We start from the raw sequence: 19,161 nt of genomic DNA, 5'->3' as shown, positions 1-19,161 counted from the left end.
GAATTGAATCCTTAGAACAACACTTTCTTTTTTCATAGGGATGTAAGGGGATGATCTCAAATGCAAATAAGGCTGGCCCCAAACTTGTGACCCCCCTGCCTCTCCTCCTTACTGTAGGATCACAACTATGTGCATCTATGCCAGCTCTTGGCTTTTGTATAATCAGAGGCAATGAAATAAATGTTTCCATGTGCAACATTGTTTCATTAATCATCATGGAGTTTGCTTGAAGCCCTCATTTCGGGCTCTGCTTTGAGTACAATAGTGCTCTTGGGTTATAAATTTTCAGAAACTCATACTGACATTCTAATGTGCCCTATGTTGTGTTTGTACCAATATGAAAGCTAGAGTTAAACAGAAATACACTGTGTCTGAGGTAGAAGAGTCTGACTAAAAATGGAAGAATGGAAGAGAACACAGGGGACACAATTAATGACATATATACTGTTATGCCTTTTGTGTTTACATATAAAGCTTTAGTCATTGTACTCAGATTTATGTTACGCCTTTTACATGACATGACTAGTTTACTTCCAATTTTACATGCCAGTAAATTAATGGAATTGTTTCTGAAGACATCTCATAAACTATAGTGAAATAAGTCTCTTCCAGAACTGTGATATAATATGGTGTCTTTACCACTATGAAGATCTCCTTGGTGTTGTTAACAAACACACATGTTTATAAAATATAAGTCTAAAACTAAGAGAATGCATGAGACTATTTAGATGCACATTTAATTACATTTATTGTTCACATTTATGGAACTAATTTTGAGGAAGTTATAGTTCCGAAGGCAAAGTCAATTAAGTTCTGAATGGACTTTATATCCAAAAGCATTTTAACCACAATACAGATTTGTCAACAGACAAATCTTTGAAAAACATTTTCTTAGCTGATGACTTTTGATCCTCAGAAATATCTGATATACTTCTCTAGTTTTAGCCAGTGAACCACCAGAGTTTTAGAGAAACTAACTGAAAAGTTTCCATTAAATTGTACATGGTGGAAGAGAAAGTCTATTTGAAAGAGAAAATATTTTGTAATTTAAAGCAAAAGAATATCTCCATTTAAGCTGTCATGAAAACAATAAATGATCAAAGGCTGAGAGAAAGTTCGTCATTGTCCACTTCCTTTTCAGAAAAGCATTCCTTCTGATACAGCCTCACTCAGAGAAAGAAAGTGGCAGTGTTGCAGCTAAAATCCACCTCTTTAGAGCCTCAGAGATGAGACTAGAGCTCACCCTTCAAACACCCAGATTCCTAGCCCTGATAGACATGTGGTTCTTTGGAGGAAGACAGCAACACCAGAGAGTGTCAAAATAAGTAAATAAGTAAATAACCCATTGCACAAGTGGGGTAGCTCATACTGTTTTGCTAAAGATTGTACTTTAGAAGTATATTTTCTTTCATCTTAGGGGTTTCATATTTTTAGCTAACTAGTTGTAGATATGTGTTCTTGATTATATATTGTATTTTTTTGGTTTTATTTTTTTCTGTCCTAGAGTAACCCTACTTTAGGAAGGGAACTATAAGTTTTCTAAAGGAACAATTAAACACATGTAGAGAAAATATATAAGCAAGTCATTGCAATTAAGCCATCACAATAAAATCTTACTATTCCCATGAAGACTAACCACAAATTAAAGCAACATTCTTCTCTAGTATGATGGAAGAGCAGAAAGCATTAGTAAGAACTTTAAATTTTATCTTAAATTTTCAATTGTGTTAACCTATTTTTATAAAATTATTCATACTTATTATATAACCTTTATGTGAATAAAAATCCAACTATTGATATAAGCGAATTACCTGTGTTTTGGTTAAATTCAGGTGACTGAATTCCTTTACGTGACAGCTTCCCATGGTATTATTAATTGGGCTGAGTCTTGAAGTGACTCAATTTGGAGGGCAGTGAGAGGTAACAAAGAAAACATGAGGTTGAAACTAAAGTGTAAATAAGACCTATAAAGTCTGAACTGTAGTCCAGAATGGCAACTGTAAAGAGAAGAGAAAAAATAGCATAAAACTCCAAATTCAGAGTTGCTGAGAACTCTGTTTGCCTCATTGAGTTTGATATATTTAACAAATAGTAGAGAGAGACTTAAATTAGGATTGCTTTAGCAAGATGATCCAATTGATGGAACTAATATTTTTTTCACTTCCGTAAAGCACATAGAAGAAGAGAATATGATACTCTTTCATGTCATCCCATTATTATCTTCATAATGCAAGTATTCTTTTAGTTAAAATAAATTAGCAAATATTACAATTTGTGTTAGAGATGATCTTGGGTTAAGGTGTCTTCCAAATAGAAGTTTGTTATATTTTTTTCTAGGCAATCACTAAGATATATAATAATTTTCCCTTGACAAAAAAGGTTAGTAAACAGAATTTTTATAAAGCTGAAAATGCCTTCTCAAACAAATAAATTTTTATTTAGATCTAGCCATAAAACCCAGAGCATTTAAATTAAACTCTTCAATTTCAAGAAACCTATTCTAAAATATGGCTTTGTTGTCCACAGCATCATTTTTTTAATTTATGGAATTATTTTTGAGGGGTGCTTTTATTTGTGGAATTATCTGTGTGATAATGTAATGTTTGTAAAAGACTCTAAAGATCTTGGACATAACTTAATTTGCAGTTTTACTGAGCCACAGTAATGGGTCACATGGTCTAGGTAAGTGCTCAGTTATGGGTTGTCAACCTCTAACACAACTCTTACTGAGTGTCAAGCATTCTTCTTCAAATATGCTTCAGTTTCTCTCTAGTCAGCCATCAAGAAACATGAAGAAGCCATGCATATTCATTGTCATACTTTGCCTCAGAGTATATGAAGCTATTGCAATGCAGAAATATGTAAAGTGTGTCCTACTAATGCCTGAGAAAGTCTGCTTCACACTGCAAATTGAGCAGACATTCAGAAAGTCTACTGTCCACTGAGAAATCCACACTCTAGAAAATCTGTGATAAATCAACAGAAATTAACAAGTTTTGGGATTTGCTATTCTAGATCAGTACTAAGTACTATTTGTAGTGTGCATCTTTGAGGTTGAATCATTCATTTTGGAGATCACAAAAGCTACCATATAGTTGACTAAATGCTAAAGTCAAGCAGATTCATGCAACTCAACTTAAACTTTGCAGTAAGTGAGTCAGATGTAATGTTTGGGTTTGGATGACTTAGTAATGAGTCACTTAGTTGAGACTCTTATGGTCTCTAAATCAAAATCTACAAATTAAGTATGAAATATCTTACAGCCCAAAGGGTTAGTAAAATATCTCACATGAACTCTGTTTCATTTCCAAAATGAAGAATTACTTAAAATAGTATTACTAGATACTAAAATTGTTTGCTTTCTGAAGATAATTTTATCTATCAGGTTTTAAATGTAATGATCTACATTGAATTTAAAAGCAATTACATTCACAGTTTATGTAAAATTGCTATCATGAAACCACTCTTCATGTTATTTACACTGTCTGTGATATCCCACACTGCTTATAATTTGGAATTTATGTTATGTTGCCTAGTCTATCTTCTCAATTCACATTTTGACAGGAGGCCTTTCCCTCAGGCTGCTTATGAGAGCTGCCAGTGACATTGCTGTGTAAGGCACAAGCTGTCTTACACTGTGATTCAAGCCTCACCTAGTTAAAAATAGCCAGGACTCAATGTCCTTTTGAATTTTACATTCTTTTCTGTAAATAGCAAAAGATGTGCTCATTTTCTTTGTTGTTCTTGTTGTTACTGTTGTTTTGATAAGGCTGTAAATCTAGGGTAAACTTACGTAGATATTTTACAGGAGAATAAACTTCACGCTAAAGCCTTAGCAATATCATTTCTTTCTTCAGTATATGAGAGAGGAATAGCACCCAAAATAAAACAAAACAACAATAATAATAACAGAAATAAGCCTTTTTGAGCTTACAAATTTTTTCTTTCAAAACATGAAAAGTTGAAAAGAGACATGAAGGAAATTACAAGTATGATGACATTTACAGGATGTTATATCAGCATAATATCTTTCCAGACCCTGAATTGCTGTTTTAGTAAACATGAAGCTTTGGCTTCCTAAAAATAGAAATAAAACACCTAATCTCAAATCAAGTAGATCTCACCAAAGCCTAGACCATGTCTACTATAGAACACAGACTTAGATAAGTTAACTAATCAAGTCTTTTTTAACCCTCTAAAGATGGTAAGAATGCTCCCATATGACCATCTATGGGCAGTAGTTGCCCATATGCAATTGCCAGAAAGGGCTTCAGAAGGCCACAGCAAACCTAGCAGGGTATTGGGAAGCCCTTTATAACAGAGCAGGCTTGAAGTGCCTTTTTTCACCCTCCTGAAAAACAAGGGGTTCCTCCCCTAGAGAAATGGAAACCCTAACCTGGACATTCAGCCAGAACAATTGTGAGCCTCACTTGTACAGGGTGGACTAGAAGAGCAGTCATGTGTAGGAAGTGATTAATAATTGTGACATGAGACACAGGAGCACTGCTGTAGCCCCCAGGATCTTGGCCTAGACCACATTGAACTATAGACATTAGTGGACTCAGGTGCAGCGTTGCCAGCCTCCAGCCTCCCTATCGCAGATAATACTAGGGTTGTTTCTCTATCCCTCCAGTTCTTATGTTACTCCTGGGCACAACTTGAATACCTGTAGCTCTTGAGTGCTTGTTCCTTAGGGTTCAAGGAACTCCGAACTCAATTTACATGACATAGCTGTACTTCAGTTCCTAAACAGCCACATAGGTACAAGGGAGTCTTGTGCCACTTTACTGCCCTCATTCCAATTCCCTATACCCAGAATCTTGAAAGAAAAATGTTACCTCCAATTCCTTTTAGGTTAGGATTTTAAACAAGAAGATTGATTTTAGCAAAGTTCAGTCAAGATGTGGTTCGAAGGATAACATCAAACATTCTGCTGGGGGCGGAAATGTAAGTAAAAGCTTCGATGAGAAAGCTGTCCTGATTGTGTGGAAGCCTCCTGCACAGCCAGCACCCTGTGTCCTCCCCCTGCAGTCCTCCTGACACACTCCTCCTTGCTCACCGCTGTCCACGTGTCACCTGGTGTGTGGTAGCTTGCTTTCTTGCTGATGGATTTCCCATCCTTTCCTGTAAGCTGATTCATCAGCAAACGTCTCACTTTCATTTGGGAAAGAAAACCTTGTTAGATACACCATGGTTTTCTGGAGGATGGCAAACCCACTTCACTTGCCAACTTGTTTGCTGCCCTATTTGTCATCACAGGATTTCTCCTGCTGTCACTATTCCACTGTAAAAGTTGATCTGGGCTCACTTTTCTAACACCATTGAAATTACCTTTGAGGCAGAGACTAATATACTTGAAAGTGCTCAGAGTATGTAATTCCAGTCTCTGATGGTTCATTTATTATTCATGGAAGTTAGGATATCATTCAGAATAATACAACAGTGGTGAGGCATGGCTCATCTATTATTCAAAGTGAAAGGATTCAACTCCTAGTATTTCCTAGCATACCTTGTGTCATAAGGAGATTTTTTTCCTGTCACTTTCACTGAGTGGAAATAATAGCCTATGAGAGGAAGTGAACATGGAAGCTGTACTTAAGTGGAGTTGGGAGAGTTGATGTGATCTGGCAAACTCCACCTAAACAAGCTGTGGTTCTTTAAGAATAAGAATCATTTGTAAAAGTTGAATCATGCTGATTTTCTATTCTGCAGATCCTGCCATCTAAACATCAGGTTCTCATAATCTGTGATGCAAATAATTTACAAGGTATCAAACCCAGAATCTTCAATAGTCTTCTGTCTTGACTACTTACTCCTGAATTTATCCAAAATAAACTTAAACAAAAGTGTTGTCATCTGAGAATCAAGCAGGTCCACCAAGCATCAAAGTATCTGTGCTGTGGGAATCCCATAGTGGGGTTTGCTGAGCTCCTTCAGGGATGCCGGGCTAAGCCTTATGGTCAGGATTCACACTGACTCTGCTGCTACCCTAATTGAAATTGGACACCACATGGAATCCCATAGAAGCAGTCCTTACGCAGATAATTCCTTTGAAGGCTCAGAGCATGAAACTTGATGCCTTATATTGCAGATGCCCTATAATGCAGATTCCTTTGGCCAAAACACTGTAGGGAAGGATAAATTAAAATAACTAGAGATCTTACCATATGGAAGAAGCTTTCTGCAAAACAATAGTCTTAAAACTCTCCTCAAGAAAGAGTAATTTCTTTTAATAGGAAGTTTTCATGGCCCCATTCCATCATGTCTCAGGAATTATTCTCTCCTAATGGAGATGGACAATGGGCCACACTTGCAGAAGCACTGCTTCAAATTTTAAGAGGAGGAAACACCATAATGAAAACCAAAAGCAAAGAAAATGTTGCTAGCATTTTATAACTCTGCATGCAAACAATTTCCATTTAGTGAAAATGTGACAACTTAATAAACTAAACTATTTAGGAAAGCACATTTAGTACTTTCTTCTTCTATCTTAAAACAGTGTGTGTACTGTAACTACAATGTTGGTCACTTATATGAAATCACTTCTCTCAGCTCTTTGCTTATGGAAGGATTAACACAGTGCAGCTTAGTTCTCTGAGTGGAAGCGCCTCATTAACACAGACATCCTATGCTTTATGGCACCATCTGTTTTCTACTAATAAATCTTCTGTTTCAGGCTTTTTGTTCACTTGGGTTCCTCAAAATTGGAAAGAACATATGGAAAATTGTGTCTGTGAGCATCCATGTATGTGTATGTGGGGGGAATTGGAGGAGTAAGGGTGAGAGAGAGAGCACTTCAGTTTGGATTTTTGAATGTATGCTGAATGTTGACGTTTTAAGATTTTGCATAATGAGCCTGGAGGTCTTTCCATGCCTAAGCTATCTTAAGTTTATATTATGTGATTGATACAGGTACAAATTGTTACCAAGAAGATAGACTTAAGCCATGTGACATCCAAATGTGGATCTCTGAAGAACATCCGTCACAGACCAGGTAAGGAAAAATTAGATTCAGGAAATTTATAAGCCAAACTTTGATATTGATATTTTGATATATCCTGATAGTTGGTGCTTTTAATAATAAAAGTTTAAGTTGTAAATGTCAAATTCTTCTTTTGTTGGGACAAGAGAACAAAATTATATGAATAGCCCATGTATCATAGGACAGGATAAAAATTTTTAAATTATAGAATATGTGCCTACCTATGGCATAATCATGGCTTTTGTTTAGCATAGTAGAAAAAAAACATTTACCTTATGGATTTTTCAGATCCTTTTTAAGTCAATAAACACAGAATTTTCAGTAGTATGCAATATACCCATAGCTTATTTGATTCCAGACCTTTTTTTGTCTTTTTATAATATCTCATAGGACTATTCCTCTAAGATAGAATTTCTATTCTTACTTGCTCCCTTGGGCACCTCATTTTTTTCCAAGAATGCTGTATTGTATATTTTTTTCTAAATTATACCTCCATATTAGATAATTGTAAAATTTAAAATATTCTTGAGAACACTACTAACTGCAGAACTGTTATGATTGAACTATCTTGGCTTTTCTTCTTGAGACAGCAGGGACATGTAGCTTACCACCTACCTCCAAATTTCCCCTGTCTATGGGTGGTCAACAACCACTTAATGGACTTTTACAGTTCTGTCAGTAGCATGACTGAGATATTTGGCCATGTTTTCTATCTTCTCACAAAATACAAAACAAAATGCTGAAGTCTTTAATTCTAGACACTAAGGATAGAGTTATTCAAATTCACCTGAGATTCAGATGCACAGGCAAATCTCATGGATAAGGACATATTCTGTGTATGATTTTGCTATTCATAAAAGACTGTTGTCATAGACTCCCGCTCACTTCTTAATCTGCCTCTGTGTCTATTAACACCGAACCAAATGACTAAATTCCTAAAGTAAGGTCAGCATGGTTATTCATGACAACAGAAAACTTTTCAAAGAGTTACTTTGGAATGCAAAATATCTAAGGAGAAAATGAAGGTAACAATTCAGTACCTGAAACCCCACATTAAAACACCTGCACTTCTCTTTGGAGTCTGATGAGGATTATAGTCTTTGACAATTACTGCTTCTGGTGGGAGCTAGAGTGCTTCAAAACCAGAGATTTCTGAATTCAAATGGGCTTTTCTAAGACTCATATAATAGTTTGTAGCTGGAGAGGGAGCTGGAGAGAATGATCATGGTTAAGTGAGCTTTCTATGCAAGAAAAAGGTCCTGAGGAAGTACGACACAACTAAGTTTTAATCTCGAGGACCTAGGTTAAGCAGCTGGATATAGATATATGTGCATGTAACTCTAATCCCATAGGGAAACAAACACTCAGAAGTCACCATTGCAGCATCCATAGGTGAGCAAGGACACATATACTTGCATATGTGATACACACACACACACACATACCACATTGCACACACATACACAGACACTCAACCAAAAAATTATAATTATAGACATGGGCATAAATAGCATACTCAAAGTTCTTTATGGGTCAATATTAAATTCCCTTTTTCCCTTTAAGATACAGTTCAATAAAAAATAAAATTATATTGTTACAACTACACAGTCAGAAAAAGAAGCCTAAAAGAGCAATTTCTACCATAAGACAACTCCCCCCAAAATTACAAAGATAATATTGCAAAGTAGTTGATGTCATTACATGAACACTTCACTGTCCTGTAGTCCCTATCCATGACAATTATATTAATGAACCATTATAACTTTAACTAATCACACCACAATCAACACGTGAAGCACAGAGGCCAGGTAAAGTAGAAAGAAAAATATTATTTGAAATGATGTGTATTTTGAGAGAAATCTACATGCTAAGCCAAGGATATGAATGTTATATGCCTTTTTTGAAATTTTATTTAACAGTAACTTATAATTTCAAGAAGCCCATGGTCAGGCAGTCAAGTATTAACAAAAAAAAATATGATATTGCATCAACAAATCACCAACAGGCTTAGGAGAATGGGGTGAAGCCTCAGTAGATCTCTCCTTTTGGTCTACAGAGATATGAAAGTCTCAAGATTGCCAGTGAACAATGTTTGTTTTCTGTGATTCCATAGATCCTCTCAAAGCATTTTTCCAAATCCCAATTCCCAGTAAAATACAATGGTAGTACAGAGTCAAGATCCACTACTGTTCTTCCAGAAGATTGTGTATGGTTGAAACTAAGTGGCTGATAAAGTGAAACAGCCCTCATGTGGTAGATAGCCATTGAGTCCACCTTCTTTCCAGGTGAAGCAAACAGTCAACCTTGGTCAAGGAGAGATGAAGGGCATTGAATACCTGCCTTTCTGGGGCAGAAATGCCCCTACATTTGAAAATCTGAGAGAGACACACAGAGGCAGTTATGACCACATGGGCAGAAGGAATGTCTCACTATAACTGTCAGCATACCCTCACATTTATGATTAATTAGAGGAAACAGCATGATCAAAACTCTGCATCAGTAGAACCAAATCATTATGAGATTGATTCTATGGAATCTGTGCCTAAGATTCAATTTCTATTGCTTTGTATGCTAATTAAAATGAGAACATTTGAGGTACTTATAAAACACTCAACTCCTGGTTCACCACAGTGGCTATCCATGGTGAAAATCTACAAAAGAAAGCAGTGAACTCAGTGTTCAAGAAGAACTGCTTCTCAGTTATTCTGAAAATACCCAAACCTTCAGATACTCAACATTATAAGTAATCTTGAGGTGATATAAATATAATGTCTAATACAGTATAAACATTATACAAATCATTATTATACTTACTATTCAAGGGACAAAAAGGAAAAAAAGTCAGTAGATGGTCAATGAAGATGTCATTTTTTCCAAATATTTTCAGTCTAAGTGCAGAATTGGAACATACATAAAATAGTGTTCATTGCATGTGTGTGCAACACTGCAACCTAAAACTGTTTTGAAGTAGAGAAGCATTACCATGAAGAATAATGAATAAGAGTGCCACTTTTGTTGAATTTGCTTTACTAGAATAAGTATAATAAGTAGAATAAATAATAACATGCTGTTTTAGGAATGATGCAATAAGATATTTAACTGTATGATTTTTTAAAGTTTTGTTATATCAGTAAGGAAAATCCTTGTGATTTCTAAGGTAGGCATGGCCAAAGAAATGTATTAATATGTGAAATAACCTATATAATACTATAAGGATGACACTGTCTTACAACATGTGATCAAAACAATAGTATGGATTGAAAATTATAACCTATTCCTTTCAGGTCTATAGAGTTAATATGTATTCTGTAATAGTCAATCCACTGTAATCATTTTGTGAAGACAGTCATCCTAAATACAGGACTTCATTTCAGTAAGGCATTTAAAAGTCTTTTCTCCTCTCAAAGGTGGTGGACGTGTGAAAATTGAGAGTGTAAAACTGGATTTCAAAGAAAAAGCCCAAGCTAAAGTTGGTTCACTTGACAATGCTCACCATGTACCTGGAGGTGGAAATGTCAAGGTAAGAAATAAGGTCATTGGCCAATGTTTTCTTTTAAAAATCAAGCAATTCTCCTGAAACATTATTGATTGAAATGTGTCCCCAATTCAAGATATCATCAAACTGGAAAGAAGAGTACAGAGCTGAATTACAGTCATTCATGGGCTGGGGAGATGGGTTAGCAGTTAAGGTGCTTGTCTGCGAAGCCTAAGAACTCATGTTTGACTCTCCGGGTCCCACATAAGCCAGATGATGCACAGTGATGCAAGTGGCCAATATTGCACATGTGCACAAGGGGGCACACACATCTAAAGTTTTATTGTAGTGGCTGGAGGTCCTGGCACACCAAATCTCTCTCTCCCCCTATCTTTTTCTCATTAAAAAAAAAAAAAAAAAAAAAAAAAAAGGCCTGTCTGTTTGGTTTGCTTAAGAAAAGAAAAAAAAAAAAAGAGTCGTTCCCATAAGCTCTGGGATATTGGGAGAAAACTAGTACCTGGTTGAGATGCTTGAGTTAATGAGGGCCAATGCTTGTCTTAAACAGATTGACAGCCAAAAGTTGAACTTCAGAGAGCATGCAAAAGCCCGTGTGGACCATGGGGCTGAGATCATTACACAGTCTCCAGGCAGGTCCAGTGTTGCATCACCCCGACGACTCAGCAATGTCTCCTCTTCTGGAAGCATCAATCTGCTCGAATCACCTCAACTCGCCACGTTGGCTGAGGATGTTACTGCTGCACTGGCTAAGCAGGGCTTATGAGTACATCTCCCTTAGCACTGGAGTGATAATTAGGCATGAGCTCTTGGCAGGAGTGGGCTCTGAGCGGGTGTTACATTCATTCTTTACAAACCATAAGATAAATAATTCCATCACCAAACTGTAGTAATTGTTACAATTTTATATAAAAAAATGAATAGTATATGCAGAAATTGACCTGATTTCCATTTGCAAAAGGAACATATGGCTTTACATGGGTACAATTGGACAATTATTTTCGCTCTGCTCTGTTTTGCATGGAGTATTATTATTATTGTTGTTTTAGAAATTGCATTTTTACCTTTCATGTGCCTGAAGGATATCAACTACACTCTGAAAGGCCTTGTTAAAAATCCAAGCTGCTCATTTCACTATTCTGTTTTTGGTTGAAAAGATGAAAAATTGCCCATTGTCACTTATTACAGGTTAAATGAAATCAAGGAGTTTGATTGAGGAAAGGGAAGAGCATGTAAGAAATACATTTTTTTAAAGTATTATTTTGTATAAGTGGGAAGAAAGACGCAACTAAGTTATTAACTTTTGGGACCCGGATGGTTATATCAGAGTATGTCAATCCAATAAATTATTTAACTAACTAAAAACTAGTTATAAAACATTTGAGCTGTGGTTGAGAAAGTGGAATCAAAAGTGCATCTCTTAGGAGTGATGCACAGTCATTAGGATGGACTTGTGTCTGATTATAATGTCAGTTGATTGGCTAGATTGGTGTCCACACTACCTGTTTCACATCCCCCCATCTGTTTGATACAGTATTATAGATATAAATATATATATATATTTCTCTGTGGCCATTTGTGATAATTCCTCATATACTTGAATATTATACTTCTTTATTCACAGTATCTGTGTCTCCTGCACCCTTTGGTGTCGCAATTTTAGGTATGTGAAAGTAGATGTTAGCAGGGTTCTCTATTTAAAAAAATATATATATTAAAAAAGACAAAAAGTTTTAGCATGAAGTTGCTTTATGTAACATCTCAAAGCCGAAAACCCTGTTTTAGTGCAAGATACAAGTCTCTCCCGTGATGCTAGAAAAATTTATTTTTCCTTGCTTTTGGAGTTTGTAGGGGTGGGTCCAGTTATACCTAAAAGGGTTTACAGATTGTTGGTTCACTATTATGGATTTATCTCCTTTTACATCATGGAATAGTTTGGCATTCATTCCTACAATAATTCATGAAACTGACCTTTCCAGATTTATTATCCTCCCTTTTTTTTTTTCTTCCATTTGCTAAAGTTGAAACCAGGAGTGGTAACTGTGGACATGTTCTTCCATTCCTTCCCCTGCCCCAAACATCTGTTCATTCAATTCTCTGATAGACATTTGGTCTCCTTATCTAAATCTGGACCCCTTGGTTAGAAAGGAAAAATGCAACATTTTCATACATACACTATAACTACAAAGCTTTTGAGACACAGATATCAAAATCATGTATTTTTCCAGAATCCCATCATTGCTCTCTGTAGAAAAAAAAAAAAAAAAGATGATATGGCCACTTATCAAAAAATAATACTGTTGTGACTACATACAATCTAGGAATCACAAATCAATAATGTCACTTGTACATCATGCTTGATGAATAACCAATAGTCAGTGGCCTAAATAGGGCAAGAATTATCAAATTAGATGGACACTTTTGGGTACTTTGACCTGCCCATGACATTCCTTAGAGCTGGCAGACTAAATTTGAATAGTGAGCAACAAAAAGCCTGCTATGTCTTTCATTTCTTTGGACTCAACCAAGTCCTGCATGTAAAGGATGAGCTGGTTAGTGTGAACTAAACAAAGAGGCATGGGAGAATCTGAGACAAAGTGCCAGGGATGCAAAGGCAGAGAGAAGGCAATGTGGTTTGTGTGTTGGCAGTCCATAGGTTACTGTGTCCAGCATAATGGCCACAGGGAAACCCTAGGAGCAAACCAAACCACACTGGCCACTGGGAGACGTATACAGGCTTCAATTACAACTCAGTGATTTGAGAACAAAAAACTACTAAGTAGAGTCTACTTTCTGCCTAGTGAATGTTGTAGGATTTTGTTTTCATAATAGAGACAATTCATTCATCACCCTCCCTTGAAATGCCTCAGAGGATACAAGGAATGATTGTGTGGAGAAGTATGGTATTTTCTTACATGTTTTAATAGTGGTAGTAGTAATTAAAGTTATGTAGGTTAAAAAATATGTTAACAGATAGAACAGTTTTAACCTGTGAGGAAAAAGTTTACAACCTAGTTTAATATTTATTATAAATGTTAAGACTAAGTAAACATATTCTAAATAATAAAATTCAATTCTTTTCTAATATGTATTCAAAATAAAATTATAGAAGGCCCAAAGGTAATAGACTTTGCTTTTTTTTGAGGCAAGCCCAACAGACTGTCCCTTTTTATTTTATGCAAGAGTGAGAGATAGATAGATTGGGAAGGGGGAATTAGCATGCCAGGGCAAGGTTTGGCTTTTAAGTAAATATTTATTTCTAAGAACAATAAAAGTATAATGAACGCAAGCCCTTGTTTTGTATGAAAATGATTCTGTATAAAGTTAACAAAGGAAATGAAGTTCTGGAAGAGAGAAAGAAAGAAACACACAGGCTAGAAATGTCTTCTTATGGGGATGAGGTAGGTCCCATCTTTCTTCACTCTTAAGATAATGACTCAAATTAAGCTTTTTGAACACCACTTTTGTGGGGGGACACATACGCTGATCTAGAAATGAATGCATTCTCGTTCCATTTCTAGATCCACTGATGCCAGTTTCTCTCTGGCTTTAGCCTTTGAGAACCTGTTTAAGAATACATAAGTAATCCAGAATTATGAAGAGTTCAAAGGCCAACTTCTTTAGTGAACTCACTCTCTCTGGGTCATCTGCAACTGAAAATTGGACACAACAATGCAGGGGCGACCCGAGTTCATGATGAGTTTCAAGGCCACGTTCACTTAGGAACCAACTCTCTCTGGATTCACCTGCTGAGTTCCAGCAGGGTGGTGGGCTAAAATCCCACCCATAGGAAAGACACCTGTGTAGCACTAGCTGGGTTTGGCTGAAGGTGGCTGAAAGAAGAATTCCACTAAATGGAAGAATAGACTGGCCATCATTGACCTCCTCCACACACACTCACACAGATATGCCATAGAAATGGGATCATTGCCCAGATGTAACATGACACTATTTAAAAAAAAAATGCCTAAGCATGGCTGATTCTGACATAACTGCATTTTTAAGATTTTATCCTATTTTTATGCCACAGGAAGGAAAACAAGAGATTCATGGTAGGAGTAGCAAAGATTCATGGTTGAGGAAGACAAATTCCAGACATTTCTTCAAAGACCCATGCACTAAAATGATGTTCATTTTATTACTTCTAGATGATTAACCTGAATATATAGGCTGAGAACAAGTTCCTCTACAGGAAAAGATTATTTTCAAACCCAAAAAATGCCAATCATAAAAATCCACTTCAACTTTAGCAAAAAGGAAAAAAAAAAATCAACAAAAAGTATACTCTGTACGCTAGGATTCCAGGGTTCCAACCACTACATCTCTGTGGGGGGTTCTTTCTTCAGATAATTCTAGAGCCTGTTACCATAGGAAGGCATTCCTTCAATGGCTGGTTGTAGTTAGTTCATGTTTTTTCAATCAACTTTGCAAATGTATTTGTTGCTGTATAGTGATTGTTTTGCAAAATAAAATTGCTTGTCACCTAATTATTAGTTTTATTTTCTGTTTCTTCATGTCTGAAAAATAAAAGGTTGTGTGTGTGTGTGTGTGTGTGTGTGTGTGTGTGTGTGTGTCTGCTTGGGGAGGACACACACTCCATTTCTCTCTTGTCTCTCTCTGTCTCGTCTAGTGTGGTCTAGTGACCTGGCTACATTTTACAATTGGACCATGAGGATGTTTGTTTCATTTATCTTTTAAGATTATGGAGATTCCTCTCATTTTCATCATATTCAAAAACTTTTTTAAAATACAATAAAGCTACTATTAACTGTAGAGTTCCTATTATGTGACAAATGCTATCATAGGTATTTCATTGACCTCACCTAATGATTATTTTGTTTGCTTTGATATTTTTGGCACTGAGGACAAACCTATGGCATTGTGCCTGCTCAGCAAAAGTGTTTGACCACTGAGCTCATTCTCCTATGGGAAATTTTTTTTTTTTATCACTACAGTGAGGTCTTGAAGACTTGGAGTAAAGCATTTAAGAATGACATATAAGAAAAGAGTTGACAGAAAAAGGAATGCTTTTACCTCCCTCAGAGGTCAACCAGAATCCGTTCATACCCCTAGTACAGACACAGAGGCACTCAGGAGATTTAAGTTGCTGAAACATGTGATACATGAGGTGGTAGGTGTAGTTACACGTAACAAAATAGTGTGAATTAAAAGTTCATGCTATGCAAATGATCCCAGGAGCCGGGGCTAAGGACATGTAAAATCATAAGTGGTCTGTGTACTTGAGCTGCTACATTTTCTCCTTGATCTGGCCCACGTCTTCCCTCAGAAGGGTATCACTTCTTAATAAAATGCCTGACATTGATTTTTGCTATTACCTGTTTCTGTTCATTTCTTTTTGTTTTAATTTTTTGTTTATTTTTATTTATTTATTTGAAAGTGACAGAGAGAGAAAGAGGGGGAGAGAGAAAGAGAGAGAATGGGCATGCCAGGGCCTCCAGCCACTGCAAATGAACTCCACATGCATGTGCCCCCTTGTGCATCTAGCTAACATGGGTCGTGGGGAATCAAGCCTCAAACCGGGGTCCTTAAGCTTCACAGGCAAGCGCTTAACCGCTAAAGCCATCTCTTCAGCCCTCTGTCCATTTCTTTGTTCTGGGACAAACAAACCTGGAACTCTAGGTGGGTGCTCACCAAACCCCAGTATCAGTTAATATCACTGGTGGGATGAAATCTGCTGCCACTATCAGAATCTCAAGTCTGCTTAAGCACAAGCTCCACTGGATGTATTTATCTGCCTCAGGCTGTTTGTGGACATTGATAGATAGATATTGCTAGGTAAGTCAAGAGCCTTTCTTTCCTATCTGGATCCAATCATCAACAAACTTATAGTTCTGGGCTGGAGAAATGACTTAGCGGTTAAGCACTTGCCTGTGAAGCCTAAGGACCTTGGTTCCAGGCTCAATTCTCCAGGACCCATGTAAGTCAGATACACAAGGCGGCACATGCATCTGGAGTTTGTTTGCAGTGGCTGGAGGCCCTGACTCACACATTCTCTCTCTTTCTCTGCCTCTTTCTCTCTCTGTCGGTCTGTAACTCTCCAATAAATGAATAAAAATAAACAACAAAAAAATTTTTAAACCTTACAGTTTTAAGTTCTGCTTCCTCTGTGTCAGCTTCCATCTCACATAGGTACTCATTCCATGACAGTCTCGAGAAACCACCGACCTCACAACCTCTTGTTTCTAGGAATTGCCAAATTCAGGGTCTTAAAATCATGAAACAGTTTGGATCACTTTCCCTGGTATGCTTCCAGGCCAAACAGGTCACAAAATCAAGCCCATGGGTAGTTGGGATAGGATGAAAGTGAGGGAAGGAGTGGCCTCTTCTGCATTCCATAAGCCAATCACAGAGAGCTAATGCTGTGCCCTATGTGATCAGACTGCTCATCTGATAGCTTCAGACCACAAAACAAATGCCGATTTTCATTCATCCTTCCAAATCAAATTCATACAGTTCATACTTAAACTCAAACTGAGCTCAAACCTCACTTGGGAGCTTGTTAGGCATGCAATTTCTTACCTTTCACAAAACAAGGGGGAGGAGATAGACACAGAGAACACTCAGCTCCTACCAAACCAGATATGCAGAGATACAGAGGCTCCCAAGACCTCATCACTGAAGTAGACCTAAAATGAACCCAACATGGCTCATGGAAATTTGTGAAAGAGGAGGCAGAAAGATTGTTAGAGCCACAAGTCGGGACATTATGCACAGACATTGCCTCTTACCCATAACTGATGGCTGCCCCCACAATGCACAGCCCATATTCTCCAACAAGGAGGCTCCCTGCAGAGGGGGGAGAACAGGGAGGAGGCTAACAATGGTACCAACATGACTATATACATTATGTACATAACTAATAACAAAAGAAAAAAAAAATATAAAATTTTCCTAGGATATTATAAGATCTGTACGTTAAGACTTGAGGAGCATTCAGCTTATCTAATCCCTTCAACTATGCTTGAGGAGAAAGCTCCATTGCAGCCCCTGAAACATCAATACGATCTCTAAGATGCTTTGAGACATCCTCAGTACCTCTGGTATCAGTTTATAACCAAGTGTTAGGAGGTTGTAACTGGTTAAGTAAAATACTTATGTTAGTGGCTTCCTGGCTCTCAAATATACTAACTTGGTTAAAACCAACTTATTAATGGCCACATCATTTCCCAACAGTCAGTAGTCCCCTTTAGGCAATTGTACAGACTTAGTAGCACCTAGCCAAAACCATTATAGTTGTCTAAGATTCATTTTTCAATTCTGGGAATCAAAACCAGGGTCTTGCACATATTAGACAAGTGTTGAGTTGCATCCCCATTCCTTATTTGTTGTTTTTGTTGTTGTTTGAAACAAGGTCTCACTATAGTTAGACTGGCCTTGAAATTGATATGGCAACTGTCCTTGAACTCTTGACCATCCTGCCTCATACTCCTGAGTGCCACCACACTTGGAAATACTTTTTAAGTTTAGTTCACATCCATGTTGTTCTTCAAAAAGTTTTGAAAGTGACAAGAGATTAAGACATTCATTTTCCTAATCACATAAATCCTGCTGAAATAATTTGATTTCTTTTTATTAATGAAACAAAGATGATTTTACTTACCTTGAGAAAAGACAAGTAACTAAGGTCCACTGTAGGATGAGTGGAGAGTGTTCTATGTGGTTTACAGGGAAAAGCATCTTCCTCATTTAAGAACAGGAACTTTTAGAACAGTGACCCAAATAACTCAGGGCTGGAACAGTGACAAAAGTACATAGTCTAGCTACTTAAAATTGTCTCAAAACACTAACGACGTTGCTGACTTTTCTTGAACATGCCAAAGAAATGTCAAGCTACACTGCTTGCACACCTTACCTGTTTGGCTACCATGAGTTTCCATAGTAAAGATTGCTCAGCTGCTCCCACTTCTGTTTGGAATTCCATTCGAATCCCCTACCTCAGGACATATATAGCATAAGCTATCTGGGGCCTTTGTTTCATCTTCACAGTATTTTCTTTTCTTTTCTTTTTGGTTTCGTTTTGTTTTATTTTGAGGCAGGGTCCCACTCTAGCTCAGGCTGACCTGGAATTCACCATGTCATCTCAGGGTGGCCTCAAACTCATGGCAATCCTCCTACTTCTGCCTCCCAAGTGCTGGGATTAAAGGCATGCACCACCATGCTTAGCTCCATGGTATTTTCGAATTCAAGGACACACGCGCGTGCGCGCACACACACACGTGCACGCACTCACTAGATCTCAAATTCTCCCATGCTGGGCCATACTTGCTTCACAGGTGGTGCTCACCACCTCCGTTTTGCCACCTTCCCAGTTATACCTATATGTCCTCTGTGCACTTTATTCACTGTCATGTTATTGTTGGCATTTCTCTGAAGAATTTCCTTTATTATCCATCATTTAGGTCTTAGCCTTCCCTTCCAATCTCTCCTCATTTGATGCAACTAAGGTTCATAAGAACCCTGGTCCAAGAGAGAAATTAAATAAGTCATTTTAAATTCTCAGACTTTTTTTTAGTTATGCATACAGTGTGTATGCAGCCATCATTAGCTTCCTCCCTCCACATTCATGCCAGCATTTGTTTTCATTAGATATTTTCTAAAGTTTTATTTATTTACTTATTTGAGACACACAAAGAGAGATAGAGATAATGGGCACTCCAGCCACTGCAAA

At 37.2% G+C, this 19,161-nt stretch overlaps 1 protein-coding gene across 19 annotated transcripts in view; it reads left to right on the top strand.

Annotated features, from left to right (window-relative positions):
* Positions 1 to 14,959, top strand: part of Map2 (microtubule associated protein 2) — a 285,977-nt gene extending 271,018 nt beyond the window's left edge. For 11 of the 19 annotated variants that reach the window (XM_045147517.1, XM_045147531.1, XM_045147530.1 and 8 more), the window contains 4 exons: positions 4,855 to 4,947; positions 6,913 to 6,994; positions 10,390 to 10,502; positions 11,023 to 14,959. In XM_045147517.1, the coding sequence (XP_045003452.1) occupies positions 4,855 to 4,947; positions 6,913 to 6,994; positions 10,390 to 10,502; positions 11,023 to 11,238 (504 nt within the window). In that variant the 3' untranslated portion in view covers positions 11,239 to 14,959. The remainder of the gene's footprint in view (positions 1 to 4,854; positions 4,948 to 6,912; positions 6,995 to 10,389; positions 10,503 to 11,022) is intronic. The other 8 variants (XM_045147533.1, XM_045147532.1, XM_045147529.1 and 5 more) reach the window with 1 other exon arrangement.
* The last annotated feature ends 4,202 nt before the right edge of the window (positions 14,960 to 19,161 follow it).

The sequence above is a fragment of the Jaculus jaculus genome, chromosome 4 (assembly GCF_020740685.1).
Source record: "Jaculus jaculus isolate mJacJac1 chromosome 4, mJacJac1.mat.Y.cur, whole genome shotgun sequence".
Taxonomy (NCBI): domain Eukaryota; kingdom Metazoa; phylum Chordata; class Mammalia; order Rodentia; family Dipodidae; genus Jaculus; species Jaculus jaculus.
The sequence above is the reverse complement of the archived record's forward strand: the minus strand, read 5'-3'. Positions and strand labels throughout refer to the sequence as shown.